We start from the raw sequence: 18,936 nt of genomic DNA on the forward strand, positions 1-18,936 counted from the left end.
TTTCAGAGCATTCACACAAGGTTGGCGCCGGTGGCGACACCTACAACGTGCTGACATGAGGAAAGTTTGCAACCGATTTCTCAGACACAAACAGCAGTTGACCGGCGTTGCCTGGTGAAACGTTGTTGTGATTAGAGATGGGCAAAACTGTTCTTTTCAGAGATTGGATCAGAACTGTTCACTCCCTGAAATGAATTAGCTGTTTTTCATGACTCACCACTCATTTACAAAAGAAAATAAATGAAAGGCACATTGCCCTTTAAACTTGGTTTATTCCAGTACTATACCTGTATTTTGATCTTATTTGATCCTATTTTGAAGTAACATAGATAATGAGTAAGAATTTTGTATTGTTTATTGAAATTTCCACGATATGACAAAGTTTTTGATTATTGATTTATTTTGCACTAGCGTGGTTTTTTGGGTGATCGGAAAATGTTGTAACTTGAGATTTACATTAACAATATATTTGGCTATAATGTATTAAAATTTCATTAACCTCATACAAATACATCGCAAGCCATATATTTTTCCTTTCGAAGACGCCTAAAATCGCAAAATCCGTACCAGAATAAGAAAAAAATATATAAATTTGACTGTAAAACGAAAGTGCTGCATATAGCCTTACGCAGAATAAAACAAGGAAAATATTGGTGTATCACATTTTGCGATACGTTTATCGGTTCGCTCGTAATTAAAGCGTAAATTCGAGTGTCCATAATAAAAATCCTATAGTAAGAGTAGTCATCAGGAACCTAATCTAATCAGTTTAAACAAATAAAAATAAAATAAAAACAATTGATGTATACATAACATAATAATGTAATATACATAGCGGTATTACTATGAAGAACAATATCCAGTGGGGACAAACTCCGATGCAGAGGCGCTGAGTCGAGCAGGTCGAGCCGCGAGCTGTATTACTGCGTGAGCTGAGACCGCAGAGACCAGAGTGACACCAGAGTCGCTTTGCTCGACGCTCTGGCTAGAGTCGAGACGGTGGGGTGAGCGTTGAGCAGGCGAGTTCCGAGGGTGGGGGGAGCTCACCCGCTCCGAGACAAATCGTCCGCTCCCTTGCGAGCAGGTTTTTGCAAGTAGTTCCTATGTTATCCGCTAGGTGGCTCTCTGTCCTGTTGCTGGCATCAACTGCCCAGAGGGCAGGACGTGCGACTGAAACGATCGCCGACAGAGTGCGATGCGAAGTTAAGCTGCGCCAGACACTGCACAGTGCACACGACAGACGACGCACAGAGACGGCCCGGCATATGTGAAACACAAAATCCAATGGGGCACTGCACAATGCAGGCAGCCAAGGTAGAAGCAGGGCAGAGGCCGGCGCTGGCTGTGTTGTGTGGCGTGCACTGTGCTCTGAACCAGCAGAGGCGCTGCTGATATGCTCCGTCTCTCTCTCTCTCTCTCTCTCTCTCTCTCTCTCTCTCTCTGCCTGGGAAACGTTTGGAGCTACCGTTCTTTTTTTCTGAATCACTGATTGTTCACTCCTTTGAAAGATTGAACTCTATGAATTAGTTCAAGAGCGGATCCCCCATCTCTAGTTGTGATACCTCGTGTAACGAGGAGAAATGCGTACCATCACGTTTCCCACTTTGATAAAGGTCGGATTGTAGCCTATCGCGATTGTGGTTTATCGTATCGCGACATTGCTGCTCGCGTTGGTCGAGATCGAATGACTGTTAGCAGAATATGGAATCGGTGGGTTCAGGAGGTTAATACAGAACGCCGTGCTGCATCCCAACGGCCTCGTATCACTAGCAGTCGAGTTGACAGGCATCTTATCCGCATGGCTGTAACGGATCGTGCAGCCACGTCTCGATCCCTGAGTCAACAGATGGGGACGTTTGCAAGACAACAACCATCTGCACGAACACTTAGACGACGTCTTCAGCAGCATGGACTATCAGCTCGGAGACCATGGCTGCGTTTACCCTTGACGCTGCATCGCAGACAGGAGCGCCTGCGATGGTGTACTCAACGACGAAGCTGGGTGCACGAACGGCAGAACGTCATTTTTTCGGATGAATACAGGTTCTGTTTACAGCATCATGATGGTCGCATCCGTGTTTGGCGACATCGCAGTGAACGCACATTGGAAGCGTGTATTCGTCATCGCCATACTGGCGTATCACCCGGCGTGATGGTTTGAGGTGACGTTGGTTACACGTCTGTCACCTCTTGTTCGCATTGACGGCACTTTGAACAGTGGACGTTACATTTCAGTTGTCCGTGGCTCTACCCTTCATTCGATCCCTGCGAAACCCTGTATTTCAGCAGGATAATGCACGACCGCATGTTGGAGGTCCTGTACGGGCCTTTCTGGATACAGAAAATGTTCGACTGCTGCCCTGGCCAGCACATTCTCCATATCTCTCACCAACTGAAAACGTCTGGTCAATGGTGGTCGAGTAACTGTCTCGTCACAATACGCCAGTCACTACTCTTGATGAACTGCGGTATCGTGTTGAAGCTGCATGGGCAGCTGTACCTGTACACGCCATCCAAGCTCTGTTTGACTCAATGCCCAGGCGTATCAAGGCCGTTATTACGGCCAGAGGTGGTTGTTCTGGGTACTGACTTCTCAGGATCTATGTACCCAAATTGCGCGAAAGTGTAATCACATGTCAGTTCTAGTATAATATATTTGTCCAATGAATACCCGTTTATCATGTGCAATTCTTCTTGGTGTAGCAATTTTAATGGCCAGTAGTGTAGAATTAAACTACGGTCAGAATTTGTACACTGGCTTCTGAATAAGAGCGACAAAGATCTTTGAACTGTATTTACATCTCTCTCTGGAGCCGGTGGTCCCGTCTTTCCTGCATTCCTCGGAAGCCAGCTCTCCACGGCTTGCCTGCATCAGTAGATGGATCACATCGGGCCGAACAATTCCGTGCTTCTCTCGCGTACGAATGGTCTCGTACACCATGGATTTGAAGAACTCCATCGCCTTCCGGTCGAAGAATGATATGCCCAGCAGCTGAGATACACATGGAAATTAGAAAACGTTTCGAGAATGGAGATAGCACACAACGATCAGGTAACAGGTTGATGTGAGGCACTCACCTGCATGAGCTTAGGGGATGTCATGAAGCCGCCGGCGACGAGCGCTCCGATGTTGGTGACGTCACGGCCCATGCGGTAGAAGGTGTTGTCCGGTTCTGACAGCGAGTCCACCTTCACACCGAATGCCGTAGTCGCAATGACGTCATTGGTAACACGGGTGAAAAAGTCCTTCATCTCCAAAGTCAGCAAATCCTTGTCGCCAGAAGAAGCTTAAAGAAAATATACAATACTGATCAACTTCTTGCTCTGTGGAAATTGACGGCCACATACCTCCTTCATTTCCCTTTATTCTTGGAGAGGTCGTTATGCAATTACATCCAGTGTTCTGATACATTTACGGAAATTATAATATGCGATTTTCGATTTATAGTAGTCCTCTGCCTGTCGAACTTTACTGGGCTATTGCGAAGTGTCACCTTCCTTTATAAGTTTAACCAACATTTCGCCGTTGGAGTCTCCTTCATAGGTTGGTTTCTCTCTTTCGTAGCTCTACACCGAAAGAACGTAGCCAATAAGTGAGGCAACAGTGAACGGAAAGTATTAGTGTACGCGATGAAGAGTTTCTGTTACTTTAAACACGATGTTTCGATATACCCATTTCATTATCTGGGCTGTTCATATTATTGTAATCAAAAACAAACCTTAAAGCTTGCATTCGCATATTTAGGAACATCTATAAATTTGAAGTTTCATTTCTGTACTTCCGTCTCAAAATACTGCTCATCGTTTTCACGTAAGATGAAGAAATACCTTTCTTCTAAAAAGCAGCATATCATTTTGTGAACATATTATCCAGATCAGTGCATGGTGACTTGCTGAGTGACAATGGATAGACGCAAACGACAAGTAAATTGCAAAACCGTCGCAGAAAACTGGATAGTATTATATAACGTACTCTCGACGAATCAAAGAAGTTATGGTAAAATTAATTTTGAACAAAAACAGTGATTCATGCAGAATTCAAAACATGATTACTGGTAGATTACGGTTGGTAAAAACGTTTGTTTTCACTCCGACCGCAAAAGTTCGTTATGCTATTGTACTATTTCACTTAGAATGTTGGTTTGTATTGAAAATATCACCATCAGGAAGAGAATTTTAATCATAAAAATAAGCACAAAATCAATTTCGCACTTCCCCTAACGACATGTAATCGGTTTAATGCCACTCTCGTAGAAGCAAGTAAGGGAGTCCTTTAATCCCTCTCATAGTTAGTGCGAGCGGCCGCCTGCCACGTTCGCGTGTTTTTCAGTGGTGCGTGTACATACACACACACGAGTGTAGCAGTCCATCGTTATTGTTGAGAAGAAAATTAAGACGCCAAATGCAGTGTTATCGTGTTAAATTGTCTCTTTTTTAAGCTTTATAGAGGAATATGTTTTTTTTCAAAAATGTTCTGTATTGGAAGAAAAAACTATGTGGGTTATTAGATTACGATAACTTCAAAGTGTGTTATCTTACGAAACAATTCAAACCTAAAGGTGGATTACATTTTATACAAAAGTATGCAGTGTCACTTCGTCTGTCAAGGTTTGCACATACAATATACTTCTCTGGGCGGTGATGTTCTTTGATGTTGCATGGATTATCGGTCCGGCACACACTTTTAATCTGCCAGGAAGTTTCATTTAGTCATGCTGTCTCTACAGCCGCAGTCCATAATTGCGAAAGTACTGACAGTGCAAGATTTTGTACGCGAACTGACCTGTTGATTATGTCCCATAAATGTTCGATGGAAATCGTGTCGAGCTATCTGTGTGGCCAAATCGTTCACTCGAACTGTCCAGAATTTTCTTCAAGCCAGTCGCGAACAATTGTGGCCCGATGATATGGAGCATTGTCATGGGAACATGAAATGCATTAATGGCTGCAAATTTTGTCCAAGTAGCAGAACATAGACGTTTCGGAGCCAGTCCATTCTATGCAGAAACACAGCCCACACCACTATGGAACCACCAGCAGCTGGCACAGCGCCTTGTTGACCACTTGGGTCCCCACGGCTCCGTGGTGTCTGCTGCACACTCGAGCCGTACCATCAGCTCTTACAGAATGGAATCGAGACTCACCTGCCCAGGCCACGGTTTTCCGGTCGTCTAGGGTCCAACCGATGTGGTTACGAGCCCAGGAGAGCCGCTGCAGGCGATGCGGTTTCTGCTAGCGAAGGCACTCGCGTCGGCCGTCTGCTGCCACAGCCCGCTACCGGGATGTTTCACCACAGTGTCCTTACGGATACGTTCATCGTGCGTCCCACACTGATTCCTGCGGTTATGTCATTCATTGTTGCTTGTCTGTTAGCACTGACATCTCTACGCAGAAGTCGCTATTCTCGGTCGTGGTGAGAGGTACGCACCAAATTTTGTATTCTCGGCACACTCTTGACATTGTATGTCTCGGAACATTGAATTCCCTGACATTTCCGAAATAGAATGTCCACTGTGTATAGCTCCACTACCATTCCGCATTCAGAGTCTGTTACTTCGCCGTGCGACCATAATCACGTCGGAAACATCGTCACATTATTCTCTCGAGTGCAAAAGACAGCTGGGCCGACGTTCTGCCGTTCACGCCTCGTGTACGCGACACTGCCGCCCTCTGTACATATGCCAGTCGCTGTCTCATGACGTACATCACCTCAGCGTTGTTTCGAAATACAGCATCTAAAACGTTACAACCATGTTCTGGTTGACGCTCTGTTGCATCTACCGCAAGACTGACTGATCTTTCGGATTTAACACGACAAATAACTGAATACAGAATTTTGTTATTGAAAGACACACACTACAGACAATGCTATTTATATATGTGTAACAACATGGCTACATTACAAGATCCAGATCGGAGGTGGCATAAAATAAAGACTCTCCAGGCACAAAAGCCTCCTCAGAAAATTTACAGCATTAGAAAATTCAAACAATTTTTTTTTCCTACAGATGTAATGTTCCTAGTGACAACTGGTGTGTGTGCATTCCAGATACTTGCAGAAAAAGTTTAATTTGGCATACTCATTATGTTTAGTGTCATTACGATGCCACAAAATGTTGTGGTTGTAGAGGAAGGCATAGAAGGCAGGACTGAGGCAGAATATAGGACTGGTATTAAGAATGGTAGAGGAGAAAGACTAATTCAGTTCTGCAATATATTTCAGCTTTCAATTGCGAATACTGTGTTCAAGAATCACAAGAGGAGGAAGTGTACTTAGGAAAGGCCGGGAGATGCAGAAAAGTTTCAGCTGGATTACATCATGGTCAGGCAGGGCTTCCCGAATCAGATACTGAACCCAGGAGGAAATATGGACTCAGATCACAATTTTGTAGCTACTATAGTGATGAAGGTTAGGCCGAAGTTCAAGAGACTAGTCAGGAACGATCAATGCGCAAATAAGTGGGATACGAAGAGATACGCTTGAAGTTCTCCAAAGCCGTAGAAACTGCGATAATGAATAGCTCAGTAGGCACCTCTGTTGAAGAGGAGTGGGCATGTAAAAAAAAAGGCAACCGCAGGAGCTGGAAAGAAAACCTTTTTTGACGGGAAGGTAGCTGCAAAGAAACCAAGGTTATCAGAACCAATACTCAACTGATTGTCGAAAGAAGGACGTACAGAAATACAAGTCACTTGAGGCATCAAGGGATCACAAATTTAGCATTGGAGGGCAGCGTGGAGGGTAAAAATCGTAGAGGGAGACCAAGAGATGAATACACTAAGCAGATTCAGAAGGATGTAGGTTGCAGTAGGTACTGGGAGATGAACAAGCTTGCACAGGATAGAGTAGCATGGAGAGCTGCATCAAACCAGTCTCAGGACTGAAGACCACAACAACAACAACAACAACATAGGAATGAAAGAAGTAGGCAGTGCAGGGACGTTAAAGCTAAATGGCTGCGTGAGAAATATGAAGAAATCGAAGTAGAAGCGGTTGTCACAAGCACTGAGGCAGTATACAGAAAAGTCAAAACGAACTTCGGCGAAGTTAAACGCAAGGGCGGTAACATCAGTAATCCATTTGGAACTTCACTGTTAAATACAGAGGAGAGAGTGGACACGTGGGAAGAGCACACTGAAGACCTCTGTGGTAGAAGGAGAAACAGGAGTCGATAGGGAAGAGATGGGAGATCCTGTATTAGAATCAGAACTCAGAAGAGCTTTGAAGGACTTAAATTCAAATAAGGCATAAGGGACAGATGATATCCCAACGCAATTTCTAAAATCATTGGGGGAAGTGGCAACAAAACGACTACGCATGTCGATGTGTAGAATATACGTATGACACTAGCGATCCGGGGAAACATCCGCCACACATTTCTGAAGACGGCAAGACCGATATGTGCGAGAACTATGGCACAATTAGCTTAATAGCTCGTGCGTTCAAGATGCTGACAAGAATAATTTACAGAAGAATGGAAAAGAAAATTGAGGATGTGTCAGATGACGATCAGATTGACTGTAGCAAAGGCAAAGGCGCCAGAGAGGCAGTTCTCATTTGGTGCGGTCGATAATGGAAGCATACTGAAGAAAATTAACGACACATGTTCATGGGATTTGTCGACCTGGAAAAAGCGTTCGACAATGTAAAATGGTCCAAGATGGTCGGAATCCTGAGAAAACAGGGATAAACCATAAGGAAAGATGGATAATATACGGTATGTACAAGAACCAAGGCGGAACAGTGAGACCACAAGACAGAGAACCAAGTGCTCGCATTAAAAAGGCGTAAGACAGCGATATAGCCTTACGCGCCTACCGTTCCATCTGTACCTTAAAGAAGCAATGACGGAAATAAGACAAAGATTCAAGAGTAGGATTAAAACTCATGGTGAAAGAAAATCAGCGATAAGATTGGCTGTTGACATTGCCATCTTCAGCGAAATTGAAGAAGAATATTACTGTATCCGTTGAATGGATGAACAGTGTAATGAGTACAGAATGTGAATTTAATGTAAACCGAAGAAAGACGAAAGTAATGAAAAGTAAAAGAAATGCACAGCGAGAAACTCAATATTAGAATTGGTGATCATGAAGTAGAGGAAGTTAAGGAATTTTGCAATCTGGGAAGCAAAATAACCCATGATGGACGGAGTAAGGATATAAAAACTAGACTATCGCTTGCAAAAAAGGCATTACTGGCCGAGAGAAGTCTACCAGTATCAAACTTAGGCATCAATTTCAGGTAGAAATTTCTGAGAAAGTACGGTTGGAGCACAGCAGCATCGTGTGGTAGTGAAACATGTCCTGTGGGAAAAGCGGAACAGAAGAGAATCGAAGCAGTTGCGATGTGGTACTAAACAGGAATGTTGAAAATTAGGTGGATTGACAAGGTAAGGAATGAAGAGGTTCTCCGCAGAATCGCTGAGGAAAACGCTGACAAGAAGAAGGAACAAGATGACTGGACATCTGTTAAGACATCAGGGAATGACTTCCACGGTACTAGAGGGGGCTTTAGAGAGTAAACATTGAGGACGTAGGTTTCAAGTGCTACTCTGAGATGAAGAGTTGGCACAGGAGAGAAATTCGTGGCGGGCGGCATCAAACCAGTCAGAAGGCTGATGACTGGAAAAAAATGACATCGGCGCAATTAGCTAGTTAACTACAAGTAAGACAGTTAATTGTATAACTTATAGTCGATGAACAAGGGACTGTCAGTGTGGAGTGAATACTCACCCTCGTAATCAGCAGCTTTCACAGCCAGATAGTCTGCTGCCTGGTGAGCGATCTCTGTCATCAAGGTGAACATGTTCTTCATCTTCATTGTAGTGAAAGCCGGGCTGAGTGTGGTCCGCATACCGTGCCACTCCTTTCCTGAGGAGAGGGAGCAGTCTTAAGTTTTGCATAACTGACATGCAGTTTAAAGAACTGTTTTAACAGCTGTGTTTCAGTCACTTTTCTAGCAATAAATTTTTACTTTTCGAGGATGAAAACTATGACGTACTTTCCTAAATATTTGCGACCAGTACATGGGAATCCAGGTTCAAGTGGCTGATTCAGGAAACATTCAAACCATAAGATAACATTCGTAACTGAAGCACACCATAATTAGGGTAGAACGTATCGCTAAGCATTGCAAATTATTAGCGACAGCGCTTCTTAATTGCTGGAATGTTTTGATGCGTCATCAATGATTTTTAAGATGAATAAAACTTACTGCACAAGTTAGATAGTTAATCAGTAAGTTACTTGTTTTATAGATTGTAATGCAATAAATAATATATGGAAAATACATACTAATTGCAGTAGTTTTGCATTTTAATTATAGGAGTGATCATACCACAACGTTTAATGAATTTTTTTCTGGATTTTTGGGACCACGTAATACATAGTTCATGAAGTCACTACGCGATACATAGAACACTGACACAGAAAAAGGATAGAAATTTAAAATGAATAGAACACTAAAAATGGCAGTATTAAATACAAATAAGTAACATCAACCCGAATGGCTCTTAACTACTTTGAGGAACAGTATAAAAGGCGCATACCATAAGGCAGCCTTACAGTTGAAACTCTGGACGTTATCATTGTAATTTTTCAGTTCTGCTACAACCCTATTGAATCACTACGTGATGATCATTGGAAAGCTGATAAATACTTATGTTTGTGCAAAGTATAATTGTATCTATGAAGGGGGAACAATTCCAGTTTTCATTTAAACTCTTTCGTTGTGTAAAAAATTTCTTTTGTAGGTAGGTTATCATTGCCTTTAGAGCTTTATACAGCACGATTTTCTTAGAGAATGTTAGCTTCTCCAGGAAAAGACGCTGATTGCTTTCCTTCAAGAGCTGTTTTTATGAATATCGCTATTACTGTGAGACTGGTGTGCGCTCTTCATAGAAAAGTCACATGAGTCCGTACTGTGGAATTGCTGAAGCGCTTGAGCTAAGCTAATTTTGCCATTACTTTCCCTGGAGTTGTATTAATCGATTACTTTTTTTTTTTGCTTCTTTTCGAGAATCGTGTCTGAAGAAACAATGATGTCGTATGGGATTCTTTTCCTTTCTTCTTTTTTTGGTATTTCCCAAGAGATAAGCTTATCCAGCTAAACTGCAAGATTGTTTTTCTTTGTAATTATTATGTCTTTCACTCCAAGAAGTCTTTCTTAGATGAAGTTACATGATTTTTGAAGATGATGCATGTAGAATATAGTGTCATGTTCATGCTGTTGGTGACGATAGAAAGGAAAAGGCGAATAACTGTTTTAGCAGGGAGCCTACCGTCCAGAAATAGCACAAGAGACACGGGTCTTTGCTAGTACGCCCTTGCTCGGCAGTACATCTTGGAGAGGTCCATTCTCCTTTTCCTGACAGCCAAACAACATTGGAATTCACCTACGGATGTAGCATGTAAGCTGACAGGTTACCCGTGTAAACGAAAGGACCTGTGTGTTTAGCTTCAATGATGTTGTAAGCTAAACATCTACATCTACATGCATACTCTGCAAATCAGATTTAAGAGCATCGTAATACCGTCCTGGGCGTCGAGGCAGAAAGTAAGTACTTTGAAACATACAAGCATGTGATGACAGCCAAAATGCCAAAAAAAAAATGGTTAATTTTCAGGAGTTATAAGAGAAACTGAAATCTTTAAAATGTGAAGAACTTCATATAAAATTCTAAATTTCTCCCAGTTCCAGAAGTAGCGCTTAAGCACGCAAGGCTGTCGGGCGCGTCTGAAATATAAATACGTAATACGTTACATCTATACGCAGTTCTGTGTGTTAAGTGATGAAATCAAACAGATGCCGAGAAGAAAGTTACTATCGTCCATTCAACCGACTTAAATTTAAATATTTTTCTTGGGGAAGAATGTTATTTGGAGCCTTTTAGAAAGAACATTTATCTCCGAGAAAATGTGTTTTCCCCGCAAGAATCCGACTTACGTTGATCCAGTAAGTACGACGCTGCGCAGGATCACGTAATCAAGACCTAGGAACACATAAACAGTATAACGGACCATGTCTCATCGATAAAACAGGCCAGATTGGACCTAATCGGACATCCATCTGTGTATTCACCTCGAGGTAATTTCTTTGCAACTCGAAGCACTACTTGTCACTGAAATTATGTACTGGGTGGTTATGATTAAACTTTCCCTATTTAACACGTTATAACACGGAAACTTATTACCGTACGAGTACCAGACTTGGTAGCATTAATGTCCAGAGTATGGGGTGCATGATTTTCATGTGTGACAGCGCCAACGTCCAGTTCCAACCACGGCCACCAGGTGCTGTGATTGATAGTCTCACACACCTGACCAGTCGCAGTGCACTTGTTTACGTGTCAAGATGAGCTTGGACAAAAGGAGCAGGGCACTGTTGGTGAAGTTCTATTGTGAAAACAACAGTAACGCTGCAGCTGCACTTCGAGAATGTCGCCGGCTGAAAGGATTACGGAAGGACCCTCTTTCTCCACTTGCTGTGCGGATTGAAGAAGTTCGAATCAACTGGAGAAATGTGGGTCGCTCCAGGAAAAGGCCGACGGCCGGTTTCAGCACAGGTGGTTGATGAAATCGCTGTTGCTATGGCAGACAATGCTGCCCGCAATTGGCAGTCGTCGGGCAGTGCGCGTGTTTTGTCACGAGAGGTGAACATCCCGTGGTCCACTGTACGGAACGTGCTTCGAACCATTCTGGAACGGTGTCCACACAAGATCCACATCGTACAGCAGCTTCCACCACAGGGCGCACGACGACGTGTTGACTTCGTTCCCAACTTTCTCGCAAGGATTGAAGTTGATGAGGCCTGGCCCTGCACCGTCCTATGGACAGACGCAGCTCATTTTTCTCTGACTGGTGAGGTGAACACGCAGAATTGCCGAGTGTGGAGATCTTCACCTCCAGTCGCTGTGTATGAAGTTCCTCTGTATGGTGAACGTGTCACAGTGTGGTATGGCTTCACGGCTACGTTCACCATTGGCCCGTTCTAAAAAACAGTTTGGCGCTCAAGGACCAAAGACGTGCAGAGCGGCTGGCCAGCGTTACTGCGATATGCTTCGCCAGCAGGTCATACAAGCACTACAGGAGGGAGACGCATTGAACTCGAACAGTTTTCATGCAAGATGGGGCCCCAACGCACATCGCTCGTGAAGTTCACCTGCTTCTCCGGAACACATTTGGAAACGATCTAATTAAAAGCCGATCGTTTCCAAATGCTCGGTCGGCAGGATCACCTGGTCTCACTCCCTGTGATTTCTGGTTGTGGGGGTACCTGAAGGACAGGGCTTACCAAGGGAACGTTCACACGTGTGCTGATCTGAAGCGCATCATGCCCAGAGACGTAACCAGCATACCTACGCGCATGCATTGTTCTCCTCTGCCATATTGACCTCCTTTTGTAGTAGTAATGGTACCGCAATGTAATGGTATTATGTACCATAGCAGCAAATTAAAAGTGTTTCAATTGAATTGAATTATTTCTCCTCCCCATTTCCCTGACATTAATGATACCGAGTTTGGTACTCGTACGGTTATCAGTTTCCGTGTTATAACGTGTTAAATATGGAAAGTTTAATTATATCCACCAGGTAGATTATTTTCTTTCATGTCGCACCCCAGTATCATTACCCTATTGACATAACCGTAAGCAAATATTCATACTTCGCAGTAAACGGACGAGCCCAGATAGGGTTTAGTACCTGAATCGACGAAAACGGAATCGTTGTAGGATCACTTTGTTGTCGGCCTATCTATCTGTCTGTCCACCTGTCCGACTATTAAAAACCCCTTTTCTCACGAATGGGTGGACATATTAAGCAGAAATATGTCACATACTGACGTCTACGGTCTCTTGACGGTGAAAAACATCGAAGCTTATAAGTCAATGCAATCAAAAGGTATGACCTTTTATGTCACATATTTTCATACTAGCAAATCCATTCATCAAAACCTATAGGGTATTTACCGTTGACCTAGAATAAAGAAACTTGTAAAGAACCTAGGTTTCTCAGTATAAGTAAAGGAAAGAATCCGAAAATTGTTAATATGTAATTATTTCACATGAAAAAAAATTTTGTCATTTGTTATCCAATGTGAAACTTGAAATTAAAACAGTCAGTAGTTGTGGATTCAGGCTGGTTGGGTCGGAATGGTAAATGTCAAATATCAGACAAGGAATGACTTTATTGCTCATATGACGCGTTTCGGAATTTATCCATCATCAGATATCGCTCCTGGATATCTGATGACGGATAAATTGCGAAACGCGACATATAAGCAACAATGTCATTCCTGGCCTGACATTTGCCATTGAGACCCAATCAGACTCATTTGTTGCAATAATGGTCTTCAGCCGCCTGCATGACTTTATTTGGGATTTATATCATTTAAATTCAAACTTTTCGAAAATCTTGTACTCCCTGGGACGATATCTTGCCAGTATCAGTGTCGATAACGGGCAAAGTGATCGAGGTTCTCGATTCCCAGTATGGGTGTTGGTTGGTTTGGGGAAGGAGACCAGACAGCGAGGTCATCGGTCTCATCGGATTAGGGAAGGATGGGGAAGGAAGTCGGCCGTGCCCTTTGAAAGGAACCATCCCGGCATTTGCCTGGAGCGATTTAGGGAAATCACGGAAAACCTAAATCAGGTTGGCCGGACGCGGGATTGAACCGTCGTCCTCCCGAATGCGAGTCCAGTGTCTAACCACTGCGCCACCTCGCTCGGTCCCAGTATGGATGAACTGCCTGTATACATAATTAAGCTTTTAAGGAACCCTCATGCGCGACTGCCACTCGCACCTGGTCAGTTCTTAGAGTTAAATTGAATCGTGCACGATGACAGAAATGTATTACGCTGTCACAGTGAGCATAAGACATAACGCTGACTGGTAAATAAAAATTTAAACAGACAACTTACCTTTCAAACCGATAAGCATCCTTTGTGCCAGTGTGTTCGACTTGTCAGCGTTGAAGAACTCCATGTGGTCGGTAAAGTGGTCAAAGTCCTTGACAGTGATGGCACGGATGATATCGGGATCTCTCACCATCACAAATGGGATCGTGAAGTAGACACCAGCGTACGGATGCGGCTCGAACTTGCGATAGAGTTCGGTGAGAGTGTCGGCCATGGACTTCCTCCTGAGCACCAGGTCCAGCATGTTGCCCACTAGGGGCAGCGGAGGGATGGAGGGCAGGCCGCGGCGGGCAAAGTGCGTGGAGCAGCGGCGCCACCAAAGAGCGACCGCGACGGCGGCGCCCACAGCCAGGGACACCAGCAGCGTCCACCAGTCCACAGCCATCTGAGGACATCGAAGGGATACTCCGGCGGTCAAGGTGGAAGTGAAGTAACACAACCAGTTGCTAACTGCAGTAACGTCAAATGTCGTGTCTGGTTGGGAGTCACTGTCGTATGTGGTAATATTACAGTTTCATTGCCGGCCTGAGTGGCCGAGCGGTTCTAGGCGCTACAGTCTGGAACCGCGTGAGCGCTACGGTCGTAGGCTCGAATCCTGCCTCGAGCATGGATGTGTGTGATAATCCTTAGCTTAGTTACGTTTAAGTAGTTCTAAGTTGTAGGGGACTGATGACGTCAGATGTTAAGTCCCATAGTGCTCAGAGCCATTTGAACCATTTTGAACAGTTTCATTCGCGTTGTTTGTGATCCTTGTTAGTGCCGCGTGCCTGCATAGGGTTGCAAAACGTGCATGTCTGAAGTTCATACACTGTTAACCATAACAAGATTGGCTCGATTCCTCGTTGTCTCATTTTCCCTGTTGTGCGAATCCAGGTAATGATGAGAGCTTTAGGTTATGAATTTAGATGGCTACTATATAAAAATATGGAGACTGTGACATGTCGAGCCCGGGTCGGTGAGAGGAGCGTGGACGAACAGCCGAAGCTATGAAGGCGATCGCTCGGAATTAGCAGGACATCCGGGTTCGACTCCCGGCCGAGAACACTTTGATATGTTACTCTGGGTAGTAGATCTACACTCGACATAGCTGGAGTCGAGAAATTCGCATTCAGCGAATTAATTTAAAAAATAATGTTGTTTATTTCAGCTTGTAAATACGTGCCACATTGTTATCCCAAGGGATGTGGTCAGCGACGTAATGGAAAGATTCTTTTCCTTCGCCTCATATGAGCGTTACGTTTTAAACGTATCAGTTTAGTCTACGTGACTGAGTGTGTGTGGAGTTCTAGTGACGTGCCTGTGCTGTTGGTAGCAGTGAGAGAGGCAAGGGCGGCAGCAAGAAGCTTGTTCCCGTGGAACTGCACCAACAGGGCCGCCGAATCTGACGCCGCCAGCCGACTTACGAATCAGCGGCGTCAGTGCCAGGTACACTCGCTGTCTGAGATACTGCAGAGAGGCAGAGAGGCCAGGAATTTAATCCCAAAGATTAGTGCTAACTCTGAAGATCAGAAGTTCAGTGCCTTTCACTACGCCAGCTCTTCTTTACCAGCGGTATTTGAGCCGTCTACATTTGCAGAGCACCACCGCAAAAGCGTGTGTTACTGACCTCGGCTACTCAGTCACAGTGCTTTGTTTCGTTGCGAAACGTACCACTTCTTGACGTTTCATAAATGAAATCTGATCCCTCACATCGAATAGTGAGCTTCAAGATCAATTCCGTACCTGTAATGAATAAATATACCGTCTGGGACATTTCGTATGTTTTAACCGGATTCCACCTTTGTTACGGCTTATCCTCAGATCCAGAGATCTAATGAAGGAACAGAAAGAGGTGCACTATTACAGATCCGATCGCAATGTGACGTAAGAAATACAAAACGTGGGACTACAGAATCAAAAAAATGAAACATCATCAACCTAATTACTGGCAAGAGCAGGTCATCAGCAGGATGAAGATTCAGTTGAAACTACGGAAGTTGCGCAAATACGCTATAAACAAAGCTATGTACATGAGTTACATGTGTAACGCCCCTTACACCTCCATTTGCACAACATAAGCTAAATGCATAAATTTTCCTTTAGCTCAATTTGTACAGCTTCCGTAGTTTTCAGCTGCACATTTCTCATGAACTTAACTCAGTCTCACGGACATCACCTCAGAGGTCACAGTTCCAGAGAGACGTAAAGTCAGTCTCGCAACTGGCGCAAGTGGGACTAATTGAAGACAAACAAACTCCAGGAATTGCTCGCCACACAACGATACGTTCTGGTGAACGAAGATAATGTAATGGTTCCATGTCCGTTTCCATTATATCACTGTATGGTACAAATTGTTTTACAGAGTGAACAGATATTTTGTATGTTTTTAGTTACCACTCTTTCCTTGTGTGTCTTCCCCTTTTCCTTCTTACCATGTGATAGTCTCCTCGTTAGTTCAGGTAGAATACACGATTATCTATTTTTTAAATTTGATTGTTTGCGCATCCATACACGGTTACCCTTCGGTCTTTCCTTTTTAGCACCCCTCGCTGTTCTCCATATACACCCCTTCTCTTCACACATCTCTGCCCAATCTTAATTTCGTGTCTTTGGATAGTGATTTAATCATTTGAGGCAACCGCCTTCTGATGTCTGCCTCTAAATTTTTTCTCAAATTTCGGTATTCAACTGTTTATTATTTTTCCCCTACTAGTCTGACAACTATTCTATCAAACACATACGCTGACTAAATTGCGTATTCCATTCACAACTATGTAAGACTTACTATAGAACGCTTTCATTGTCAGTCACAGCAGAGTGTGATTGATACAGCTATTATCTGGTTGGACAGACAGCCTTGTTGTCCAGCTGTGTATGCCACTCTCCATCAGAAGACAATGTAATGACCATGTACCACAAACAGGTATCTGACATGTTGGTCAGTTATTCTCTACTTAAGAAAAGCACTCTCCCTGCCTGAACTGTAATTTTTTGACGAGCATGAGGCAACGCCATATGCGACTTTCGACTTAGATACCTCGCATGGGCGTTTTCCGCATCCTGCCGAGATGTTAGCATCATCTGAGCGTCCAGTAGCGGTATTCTTGCGTCCCTGGTAATCTCTACGCCTTGTGCTACGAGGTGAGTAGAGGTATGGCCGTGGAGCCGCGGCCTCTGACTGGAATGTCTACTCAGAAGTTGTTTGCAGCGAGTTTGCAAGTGATTCGCTGCACTGACAACGAGAGTAGATGGCACTCAGATTTTTGCAATTTTTATGTTTATGGTATCTGTTGCTGACAACTCACATATCAGTCAACGAAACAGTTCAACGCAACTCTCAAAATTCCTCGAGGAAAAGAACCTTGAAGTTTTCCTAGCATCTTTAGTTCCCTAAAGGTAAAAGCTAGATTTTTTTTCCCCTCGGTGGGTGACGCGGTTACGTTCTGGAATTTTCCCTGCCATATGAGCAGCCCCGGTTTGATTCATGGCTGGTGCAATTTTGCAAACAAAGGTACCTCTCCTACGAACATCTCCGTGAAGCACAAAATACGTAAGGATGAAACAATCGGTAGCGCTCGAGAATGCTAATCGCTAGAGCGAGTCTTTTTTTGCTGATAATATTTTTCGCTTCTTTCCTTTCAGTTGGAATAACTACACCATTTAAATATAAAATTTAAGAAATAGCTATCAATTAACAGAAATATGTAATCGTAATTTGCTATGAAAAATGCGTAATTATTTCTAACTACACACTGCACACCTAATTCCAATTTTATTTGCATATTAGGTACTCATCTTTCATAAAATATTGTTGGTAAAGATTTTTTAAATTAAAGTAAAACAAATATTTTCCCACTTTATGTATTTGGGAATTCATGTAAATGCTCGTAGAACATGCACCTTTCTTTAAAAGTTTGCATCAGCCAGGAAGGGAACCCGGTCCACCGACATGACAGCCAATCGGTCTATTACAGGATCACGTGACCCATTGAAAAACCGAACTAGATTTGGCAAATTAAAGATTCTCGGGAAACTTCAAAGCCGATTTTATCCACAATGTTTGAGAATTTAATCGAACTGTTTTGGTAAATTGGCATTTGAGTTGTATTCCACGCATCGAAAACATAAAAAATTACAAAAATCGTAGTTCCGAATGGTCTTCTTGCAAAACGCGTCTATCCGCTGTAACAATCCTAGACTGTCAACGACGACCCCTGTCAACAACACTTTCTGCGGCTGACTTCTCCGGTTTGAACTACTTACGAAAAGCCTTTGGCATGGCGGTATGTGAAAAAACCGGTGCCTCTACGACCTCAGAGTCGAAGTGCTCAATGCATAAGACAATCTGTATGTCTCAGCACCTTGTGGCTTTGTGGTTAGCACTGCTGAATATTGATACTGAAGCTCCGGTTTCGATTCCCAGCGTGGTTGGAGATTTTCTCCTTTCGGAACTGGGCGTGGGTGTTGTCATCATCATCATCGACGCATAAGTCGCCGAAGTGGCGCCAGCTAAAAGGACTTGACTTCCACCAGGTGGTCGAACTCCACAGAAGGAGATTTGCGAGCAAAAATGTCATACGTATATTCCAAGCATAGTGTAGTTGCGACCAAATTCACTAATATCCAGCGTCTTCCTCAGCCCGTGGGCGCCATTATACTGATGTCCAATGGAAGTTCTGATGACAGTCTTGTCACTTGACGTAGCGAACTATCCCATTGCAAAGGCGGCGTAAATTCTTTGCTTTTTCGTCAAGGATTACATGTTCTGCGTTCTTGTGCGTGGCCCAGTGAGACGCAGACAGTGCACAGATAAGCCCCTTTAGACGATAAGAGCTACTGACTACTGTCAAGGACAATCGCGTGAGCATCTCCATGCGAAAACAGAGTAAACATTTTCAGATGAAATGGCGAACGTAACAGTCGACGAAAAATTGTAGTTCATTCATTCAGTAACAAGGATATGAGTAGCTTATCGGTCACTCACCTCGTTGTGAACAGTGTGCAAACCAGCGGCCTGCCTTGGAACGGGCTTCTGTTGTCGC

The 18,936-nt window shown here is 43.7% G+C and overlaps 1 protein-coding gene across 1 annotated transcript in view; it reads right to left on the reverse strand.

Annotated features, from left to right (window-relative positions):
* The window catches only part of LOC126237537 (cytochrome P450 9e2-like), a 68,999-nt gene extending 54,699 nt beyond the window's left edge, over positions 1 to 14,300 (reverse strand). The window contains exons 1-4 of the mRNA XM_049947723.1: positions 13,919 to 14,300; positions 8,734 to 8,871; positions 3,079 to 3,287; positions 2,800 to 2,992 (exon numbers count right to left, since the gene is read on the reverse strand). Of these exons, the coding sequence (XP_049803680.1) occupies positions 2,800 to 2,992; positions 3,079 to 3,287; positions 8,734 to 8,871; positions 13,919 to 14,300 (922 nt within the window). The remainder of the gene's footprint in view (positions 1 to 2,799; positions 2,993 to 3,078; positions 3,288 to 8,733; positions 8,872 to 13,918) is intronic.
* Positions 14,301 to 18,936: the final 4,636 nt, after the last annotated feature.

This window comes from Schistocerca nitens, chromosome 2 (genome assembly GCF_023898315.1).
Source record: "Schistocerca nitens isolate TAMUIC-IGC-003100 chromosome 2, iqSchNite1.1, whole genome shotgun sequence".
NCBI classification, from domain to species: Eukaryota; Metazoa; Arthropoda; class Insecta; order Orthoptera; family Acrididae; genus Schistocerca; species Schistocerca nitens.